This window comes from Sphaeroforma arctica (assembly GCF_001186125.1).
Source record: "Sphaeroforma arctica JP610 unplaced genomic scaffold supercont1.474, whole genome shotgun sequence".
NCBI classification, from domain to species: domain Eukaryota; class Ichthyosporea; order Ichthyophonida; genus Sphaeroforma; species Sphaeroforma arctica.
This window is the reverse complement of record NW_014040084.1, coordinates 1-9,588: the sequence shown is the minus strand read 5'-3', so window position 1 is coordinate 9,588 and position 9,588 is coordinate 1. Positions and strand designations below refer to the sequence as shown.

The following is a 9,588-nucleotide window of genomic DNA, read 5'->3' as shown; positions in this document are numbered from 1 at the left end:
TATATATATATATATATATATATATATATATATATATATATATATATATATATATATATATATATATATATATATATATACAAGCTCTGTAGTAGGTTGAGAACTTTTTTCCTCTGAAATCGGTTAACAACTTCAACACGTTCTTTAGATATTATTGTGTTTGTACATTGAATTAGAACCTTTTATATGCTTCTGAAATTAGTTTACAAATTAAACCCACGCCTTGGTACATCCAGTCATTTTCCGTGCGTTCTATTGGGCGTATATGAATCGTAAATGAAGAAATCGAATTCATATCGATCACCATATGTAGTGAATACTCGGGGAGTTGGTGCGCTCAATTATGACTTCACTTGACTGACAGATGCGGCAGTGGCACCAACACAAAACAGTGCATTTTACATAGGTGTATGTACGAGTTTGCATTTGGTACATTGAAATCTCCAGTTCTTACTATACCACACTCCTCACGTATATGTCCACCCGTGCTTGTTCCACATGTGTGTGTGTGTATATACCCAATTTTGTACCTACATGCCTAATGTGATTGCAAATTAGAGTGCATGCAATGATCCAAATTTTTACGCCAAATCGAATACCTGCAGTAGCTGAGCTTTATGTCCATGGCTGTGTGTGAGAGGGATTTAGAGTTCACGGTTCATACGATTTTTGTGTGCAAATGGAAGGTGTGGGGCTTTGGTTTCATGTGCGCTGTGTGTTACTACCGTCTGCATCTGCGTCGCAAATTGCGCGTCGCAAATTAAGCGCACGAGCATGCATTGTCTAGCGTATACGCGGAACGGTACTGCGGGTTCGTTTGCATACAGAGTATCACCTATGTAAGCCTAGTGGGGTTATGCTATTGTCATGCGGGATAGGTAGAACTATACATGTCGGAGGATCCTATTCATTGCAGTGAGCTACGTGAGCTTTCTGCGTGGCTACTCGATCAACGAGGTTTTTCCTCGTGGCTAATTGATTAACGAGGGTTTTCCTCGTGGCTGATTGGTTAACGAGGTTTTTCTTTGTGGCTAGTTGATCAACCTCTGTGTATCTTCAACTACTGCTGCCATATACAGAATGATATAGATATGATACTGGTAGGCGATTCGCTGGCGATGGTTGCACTGGGCTATGAGTCCACGACCGAGATCACCTTAGAGGTGGGTTTGTGGCAAGCTGTATAATTTCACTACAGTTTTTGTTTCTACTCGGCACCACGCGTAACCAGCTCCCAGAAGTTGCTCCATCGTACCAGGGCAGCTTCCCCAATCATGCAGTATAGGAGTATCCATGTACATGTACAACCTGTGTCTTTTACTTGTGCTTGACAGTTCTGTATTATAATTAAACCATTCGCAGATACAGCATGGAAACATGTACATATACAACCTGTGTCATTTACTTGTGTTCGACAGTTATGTATTATAATTAAACCATTTGCAGATACAGCATGGAAGTATCCATGTACATATACAACCTGTGTCATTTACTTGTGCTCGACAGTTATGTATTATAATTAAACCATTTGCAGATACAGCATGGAAGTATCCATGTACATATGCAACCTGTGTCATTTACTTGTGCTCGACAGTTATATATTATAATTTACCATTTGCATCGTTCCCTCTATCCTTCCAGGAGATCCATATTACCAGAACCTTGTCCCGAATCATGCAGCATGGAAGTATCCATGTACATATACAACCTGTGTCATTTACTTGTGCTCGACAGTTATGTATTATAATTACACCATTTGTATCGTTCCCTCTATCCTTCCAGGAGATGTTCCATCACTCAAGGGCAGTGTCTCGCGGGACGAAGCGCTCGTTTCTGGTGGGAGATATGCCATTCGGCAGCTACCAGGTACTGATATAACCTACACATATAATTTCAGAGGCAAATATTCGAATATACATATACAATAGTTGCGATGTATGTGTGTCTGTTTGTGAATATGAAGTTCAGGTCTTCTGAGATCCGATTCAGATGGCCATCGTCTCAAATGGAATGCAATTTCCAATATGTGTACAGTACTGTAGATGTCAACTAATACTTATATACATGCACATGTCCCTCTGTGAATATTGGGTTGTATGTAGTTAGGCGCCATAGGAATATACACCTTCGTATAAGCGCGTTCCCTTAGCTCTTGTCCAGTCTTGTGAGCTTTCTGATGCCCTGCGAACTGGCGTTGAAGCCTAACCAATCCTATAGCGATCATTGTGCTAGTGATGCTCTAGCCCATCACAATAGACGTTTGGTGTCCCGACGATTTGCAGTGTAGATGACATTTGAGAAGGACACTACACTGTCTTTAGATTTACCGTGGTGTGGTGTACACGCGGTTGTAAAGCGCTGCACTTTGGAGCGAGCTGTTAATGCCTATGTATCACAAGAGTTGTCCCGACTTTGCCTGGCGAGCCGTGGAGATTTGGTGTGAGAATTGGATTATGAAACACAAAATTGGAAATATAATTTGCAGAATACTTTTTGTTGTTAGGCCAGTCCGGAGGATGCCGCCCGAAACGCAATCCGATTTATAAAAGAAGCCAATGTGCAGGCGGTGAAGTTAGAGGGCGGGGAACATATGGGTCCCGCTATTGAAAAGGTATTTAATGAGATGTGTGTGTTTGCGTACAATGTGCACGTATTGGTATTTGTATGGCCATGAATAGGGTATAGAGAAGTATACAGAAGTCGATAGATACATCTATACATTCACAACGAAGGCCAGTTGAGTCAAAGTTGCGTGTACTGGGACATGTATAGGCTTTCGATAGGCAAATACATCACACATAAACGAACTCAGTAAAATCGCAAACATACTATGGCCGATAGATATACCAAAAGTTCATGCCTACGTACGGTAGGCCTGCGTTGCGCCGAACCGAGTTTGTGTTTGACTTTGTAGAGTAATATTGTGGGAGAATATATAGTATATTTTCGTATACGTACTTCGACTGTCGCATGTACGTAAACTCTTACCGTTTGGTGGTGGCCTGTGTAGTGCCTGTCTAAGAACATAGACCAATGCGCAGTGATCGATAAGCAGACTTACTATAATAAATGTTACGCTGCCTCTGGTATATATATATATGTGTATATATATACTATTCGTTAATCCCATCTCTTGTCCACCATTACCCGTGCTTTCAGGTAGTAGGCTGTGGTGTGCCGGTGTTGGGACACATTGGATTGACTCCACAGAGTGTCAATGTCCTGGGCGGCTTTAAGGTGCAAGGCAAGACTGCCGACTCGGTAGGTATATATATATATAGATATATATGGTAGGTAGAAAGTGTGTCTATGAAGCGATTTAGATGTGAGTTTATTTTTTTGGAGATGTTTGGATATATGACTCCTTATCTAGATGTATTAGCGTCAGATTTACGTAGTTATGTATACCTACCTATGAGTTGAGTGAGTATTTCTATTTATTCAAACGACAACAGGCACTGGGCTACTATGTAAATTGATTTGCCTGCGTATTTAAAGCAACCCTTGTCAAATTAGATTGTTCACCCGAAATTTTATGCAAATGTTCCCCTACTGATTGTACATGTTATGTATTTCAATGTCTTCATTAGCTAACTGAGTATAGGGAAAGTAATGCCAAATTGGAGGTGCACAATATAGTCATGTAATTGCTGACTAATTTAAACAGTGCTAAGGCTTTACTACGGGGATTATAGCTATAGTACCGAAATATCGAATGTATATTTATTTATTTTGTTGTGACTGACTTCTAACCCCCGTATCTACTTTGTACCTAATTGTTCTCAACCACTCATGCTCGACAACTGGGCAAAGACAAAGACGCGTTAGCCCTACAAAAGACCGGTCTCTTCGCTATAGAAGAGTCAACTAAGTTCATACTATACCATTGTGTCCAGGCTCAGCAACTGGTCAAAGACGCGTTGGCCCTTCAAAAGGCCGGTTGCTTCGCTATAGTTATCGAGGCTGTACCATCGCCCATCGCCGAGTACATCACTAAGCAGATCAGTATACCTACCATTGGCATAGGGGCAGGTCCACACACAAGCGGTCAAGTGTTGGTGACATTGGATATGTTGGGCGTCTTCGATCGATTCACTCCCAAGTAGGTGCTCACATGCATGTGCACGTGCATAGCCACATATATGTGTATGTTTGTATGTATGTATGAGTGTGTGGTGGGTGGGTTATATATGTCTCTTTGAGTGTTTCGGTTATCTGGGTTGATTGTGGTATACAAATATTTGCTGTGTACTGTCTTACCGCAATGCCGAGCAGCGTGCCGCTCGCGGGCACGGAGTAAGGTTGTGCACAGACAGTCAAGTGTTGGAGCTACTTGATCTGTTAGGAGGCTCCGATGGGTAAACCCCATAGGATGTGTGGGTGTTTTCACCATATATGATAGCGCATGAACACGCGTACACATGCATCGTGCAGATGTGTTTTGTATGGACATCTTTCACGTGATGGCTTTAGAGCAGTGACTTATAGACGGCCTCCTGATGGCATGAGATGGGTGTGAAACATTGGCTGTCACTTTATGATAACGCTGGATATGAAAAAGAGCTATGAACTCGATTTACCTATTTGCATCTTGTGACATATATCTATATCTATATCTATATCTATATCTATATCTTATTTATATATATATATATATATATATATATACGTATGTATATATAAAAGTTCCTGCCAACAATTTCCACGATTGGTGTGCATAAGGTATACGCACTGTGGCTATATTTTATCACAGAACAGCGGAACTTCATCTCAAGAAAGCACTGACCATGGGGTGTATGCAAAACAAATCGTAAAATCAACCCAAATCATGCCACAGACTCCTGTTGTGCAATTCTTTGATTATAATACCATAATTCATATTGTACTATCACCTTCTCTATCTATATTACCATTATTTATATTGTACTATCACCTTCTCTGACTATAATACCATGATTCACACCTTCTCTGACTGTGTTATCATAATCTATATTGTACTATTAGATTCTGTCGACAATACGCACAGCTTGCCTCGACGTGTCATAACGGTTTGAAGAAATACATAGAAGACGTGCGCGATCAACACAAGGTATAACTTTAAAGCCTTCGAATGGTGTCTATGGGTATTGTCGCACTTGATAGTCGTGTTATAAATCCAAAGAAGGAAGGATTTAGTCATATTGTTCCTATACGTGTGCGTAGATAGCATGTCTTAGCTAGTTGACTATAGATCCTCCCGCGCCAGATAATTATGTTAGAAACACCAAACATATCAGTAGATCGTGTATATGTGAAGCCATTACTCCTCCAGATATATCATAGAGTCACAGACGGTATATTCAATTGCGTTACTAATTTTCAACTATCCAAAGTCATTGCACGCGTGCATTGTGCATACATCAGACATTCGAGAATTACCTGCCTGCTCGCGCGATGCGGATTTATTCGACTTGTGTGCGTGTTCGTGCACATGTACATGCACGTGTCAGGTCAGCGCTAGTACATGAGACTCATGCGTGCGAGCATGACAACTGCACCTATGTATATATATGAATTTGGAGATGGACAGGACCTTTCCGGAGCCAGAGTGTGTACCCACAGTTCTTTTTCTTCCTTTGCAGGCACAAATTTCGAGCAGTCAACAGGAGGTATAAATGCAGATTCTTTTAGTGCCCCTGATGTTGATTTCTATATTTGACATATTGCCAACTTTCAGCAAGTACTGAGAAAACAAGGACTCCAGAGGAATCATATTCCTTTGTAGTACTGATAGTAGAGGTAAGCGGTCATCAAGCGGCGCTACTGGAGAGCGATTTCTTGCTAAAAAAAATATTTTCAAAGTAAACAGGGTAATCATCGGGATTGTTCGAACTTCTGCTGATAATAGTGTAACCTCGATGGTTTGATTATATCGACAATAACTGATGAATTTAGGTTGTCATGACCGATATGTACATGACACAGCTACAATTAGTCCATGTTTACTGGTTCAGATATTTATAAAATTGTGCCGTGCGATATCGCCATCGAATAAATATCTCATAAATATCTGATATCCTCAATACATAAATTTACAATCCGGAATATAAAAAGGGACTGACAAGGAATACCACATTATATTATCAACAGTCCTCATACCCAACACATACTCTCAATATGCTTGTCGTATCTAAATCTGTGAGCTTTCTTGCCGTTCTTGTACTCGCGGCGGTGAGTACATCTGTTGAGGCTAGCAGTGGCTACCGGGTTCTAAAATCGTGTGAGTACAAGGGCGTATGGACAAAGCATGGGGAATGGTACAAAGGGGACAATAAGGAGTGCTACTGTCATAGCTCCAAGTGGACCAAGTGTAAGGACGTATACAAACCAGAAGCGCCCATCAAGTGTGGGAAGGCTGATGTGGAGTGCGATTACGGTACCAAGCTGCGCAAGCACGAGAAGTGCTGCGATGGAGATTACTGCGAAGATTGGGTGCCTAAATGTAACGAAGAGACTTGCTGCGAGAAGAAGAAAAATCGACCCACCCGTCAAATGCAAGAACTCTGATGTTGACTGCGAGTACGGCTACGAGCTGCGAAAGAATGAGAAGTGTTGTAACAGTGACTATTGTGAGGATTGGGTACCTAAATGTAAAAAAGAGATTTGCTGTGAGAAGAAAATCGACCCACCCGTCAAATGCAAGAATTCCAATGTTGACTGCGAGTACGGCTACGAGCTGCAAAAGAATGAGAAATGTTGTAACAGTGCTTACTGTGAGGATTAGGTACCGAAGTGCGACCAGGAAACCTGTTGCGAGAAGAAAGTAGAACCCCCAACTAAGTGCAAGAACGCGGACATCAAGTGCCACTACAAATATAAACTGGATAAGAATCAGAAGTGTTGCGACAACGACTACTGTGGTTCTTCCTTGCCCAAGTGTGACAAGAAGACGTGCTGCGAGAAGAAGGAGATAAAGCACAGTTACTAAATCGATTGTATTCAGATATTGAAGATTCAAAAGACTCTACCAATATATAAATAAGATACGTTTACCACAGAAAATTACTATACGCCCCACAATTAATATCTTTTCGATTCAGTACAATGTATATCGTGAATTTACCATTGAAAATTGTACGATGTATGTAAAATAGTACACACTTTCAAATATATGATAAACAGCATCAACAGATTATCTAGCAAGTATTGCATTTGCTATCTACAAGTCTGGTTAATTGGTCCTGACAGACTGAGATGCACGATAGCAGTTGCCTCAATTTATACATATAATATAGTACTCGCGTTAAACATACATTGCCGTACACAGCGGAAATGAAATATAACCGTTGAGCATAAATATTCGCCAATTACGCAGCAATTAGAACTATCAGCCTACTTTGTATACACCATGGGTTCAATGTCTTGAGGTAGAACTGATCATCATCACAATTCGTACAATTATCTGTCTATATGTGGTTGTTTTACATGTTGCATGACAATACTATTCTATCTATGAAGCTTTTTCACCTCACAAAGTGTTGGGGGGCGTAGGTTTGGGCAAAAATTGGATGCAACTGTGATCGCTCGATACTATGAATTGTACTTCAACTTTCATACGCGGAAATATAAGCTCGAATCCTGTATCTAGTCACTACAGTTAGCCTGTAGACTGAGTTACGGGCTTACAGGTGGTACTTTTTGTTTCTTGTCGAGATATATTTTTATTGCTTTTGATATTTTTTGAAACAAAACATAGTGCGCGTCATGAACTATAAATTCCTTTCAATGACGTCTTTACGATATCGGCTCTTTAGAGGCTGAAGATTTGGCGACTGACACAACACTCGTTTTTTTAAACAAAAAAAACAGATAAAAAGAGCCTGAGTGCTGAAGGCCTCTAGATTGAAGATTCAGATCGAGAGAGACTTTCTACTAGAGTCTCTAGAGAGATGTCTCTAAAGATTCCTATGGCCTGGATTTCCATTGAGAATCAGAACATTCTGACACCGCCTTCATGCATGTGCAGAGTATTTGTAGGTAAAAAATTATGTATTCTCATTGGCACCTCACTACTCTTATCATTATCGTACATATATCGTGTACTGTGTTGAATGCAACTGCTATTGTGTAGTTTTGAATCAGATATACAGTCTGGTAAACTAAGGCGGATCGTGTGTAGGAACTTTGATCGGACCACAGTACCTAATAAATTAATGAATGTAATCAGCGACTACCTTTGGTACTCCCGAGAATCGATGCAGAGGCTTACCTAATGCTAAATTTACCACGAAGAAAATCAATCGATTACAGTGCATTGCCGTTAGAATGAAAGTTCGAAACAATCAACTAAATTAATGTGAATCGTCCCTCGTGGAACCTACGTCAACTATTCAGCTATTGTGTATGGCTAGCAGATCGATTTCAGATGTCCAAATCACCGGATCCGATGTATCGATTGTGATGGTGACGGAGATCGCATCTTCTTCTCCCTCCCTGTGGAGTGCCAGGGAGAAAATGTGCAATCTACCTTTTAGGTTTGTGGATCATTTAACAGCATTTGATAGTAACTTCTTTACAGGAAGGCTAAATATAGCCCACAATCCAATCGGTGGAATCCGACACAAATATAAATACACAGTAATAAAGTCAGAAGAAGGGATATGTCCTAGAGTGTCGCCGTCAAGTATATACATACATATAATCGGTTTTCACATTTCTAGAGGTGCATAAAACGTATCCGTGTGTTTATCTATCTGCAAGGAAAACAATAAGAACGAAACACTCTACTAGCACAAGCACGCAAACTTACCGCTTCTCAAACTTATTGGAGCTGCTAATTAGCCCACATATGCTCATCGCGTCATGGTTCAGATTCCAGCGCAACCCACTGGTGGAGATATCGCGCACAGGCCCACCTACGGGTAGCAACCCGCAATGAGGACCTATAAATAAGGTTGTATATTTGTAATGAAAATTATATCCACTTTTATAGTCGTTGCTTATGTCTACTGTCTGCAGCTTGTATGTGCACTTATGTCTTCGATTATGAGTACATTACTTAGCGAACTCCAAATTTACAGGCTAATAGTTAGAATAATAAGAGCTAATTTGGGATACTTATTGAGGCTGCAGGTCTACATTTTGCTCGAGTTTACTGAGAAAAGTTAAACGTGATATTCTGGGAAAGAATTAAAAAAACATAAGTCCCATCGAGTGTTGAAGTCTAGGAATCGATGAACTCAGACGAAATTGTTGCAACATGTACAATTCCTAATTCATATATGGGCAAAAGTCAATGTCGTCGAGACACGGTTTATGAAGATTCGCGGGTCTGGGAATTCATGCGTAACAAGCTTTCCAAATATAGCCTTTGTCCTCGTTGCATCGAGAGCCAGAAATCAGCAGCGCTCTTGGATATATTTGGTTTGTGTGTGTATGTGTGTGTCTGCGTTTGGTTTCTCAGATTTGAGCGCTCGAAAACCTACTCAATTTAAAACCATGAACTTCATAAGTTCAATATGGTATATATATATATATATATTATTCTATATTATATATATACATTTATTTATATATATACATATATATATATATATATATATTAATTTA

General features: G+C 40.2%; 3 protein-coding genes across 3 annotated transcripts; 2 read left to right on the top strand and 1 right to left on the bottom strand.

Moving 5' to 3' along the window:
* Positions 1 to 1,078: 1,078 nt before the first annotated feature.
* SARC_06567 (3-methyl-2-oxobutanoate hydroxymethyltransferase) lies at positions 1,079 to 6,061 on the top strand. The gene is made up of 7 exons (XM_014299514.1): positions 1,079 to 1,163; positions 1,783 to 1,866; positions 2,504 to 2,611; positions 3,160 to 3,261; positions 3,897 to 4,102; positions 5,005 to 5,089; positions 5,622 to 6,061. The coding sequence occupies exons 1-7, from the start codon at positions 1,092 to 1,094 to the stop codon at positions 5,652 to 5,654; spliced, it is 690 nt and encodes a 229-aa protein (XP_014154989.1). The 5' UTR covers positions 1,079 to 1,091; the 3' UTR covers positions 5,655 to 6,061.
* A 95-nt stretch (positions 6,062 to 6,156) lies between these two features.
* SARC_06566 (hypothetical protein) lies at positions 6,157 to 6,546 on the top strand (the record flags this gene model as incomplete). Its single annotated transcript, XM_014299513.1, has 1 exon — positions 6,157 to 6,546. The coding sequence occupies one exon, from the start codon at positions 6,157 to 6,159 to the stop codon at positions 6,544 to 6,546; it is 390 nt and encodes a 129-aa protein (XP_014154988.1).
* Positions 6,547 to 7,686: 1,140 nt separating this feature from the next.
* On the bottom strand, positions 7,687 to 8,923 carry SARC_06565 (hypothetical protein). Its single transcript, XM_014299512.1, has 2 exons — positions 8,789 to 8,923; positions 7,687 to 8,472 (listed from the first exon to the last, which is right to left on the bottom strand). Exons 1-2 carry the CDS (start codon positions 8,833 to 8,835, stop codon positions 8,370 to 8,372), a joined length of 150 nt encoding a protein of 49 aa, XP_014154987.1. The 5' UTR covers positions 8,836 to 8,923; the 3' UTR covers positions 7,687 to 8,369.
* Positions 8,924 to 9,588: the final 665 nt, after the last annotated feature.

Excerpts from the sequence above, each read along its gene's own strand:
- SARC_06565 (XM_014299512.1), bottom strand. The coding sequence starts at position 8,835 with ATGAGCATATGTGGGCTAATTAGCAGCTCCAATAAGTTTGAGAAGCG. Across the intron at positions 8,473-8,788 it reads TCCAATAAGTTTGAGAAGCG|GGAGGGAGAAGAAGATGCGA; the intron begins GTAAGTTTGCGT and ends GGCACTCCACAG.
- SARC_06567 (XM_014299514.1), top strand. The coding sequence starts at position 1,092 with ATGATACTGGTAGGCGATTCGCTGGCGATGGTTGCACTGGGCTATGAG. Across the intron at positions 1,164-1,782 it reads CGACCGAGATCACCTTAGAG|GAGATGTTCCATCACTCAAG; the intron begins GTGGGTTTGTGG and ends CTATCCTTCCAG. Across the intron at positions 4,103-5,004 it reads TTCGATCGATTCACTCCCAA|ATTCTGTCGACAATACGCAC; the intron begins GTAGGTGCTCAC and ends TTGTACTATTAG.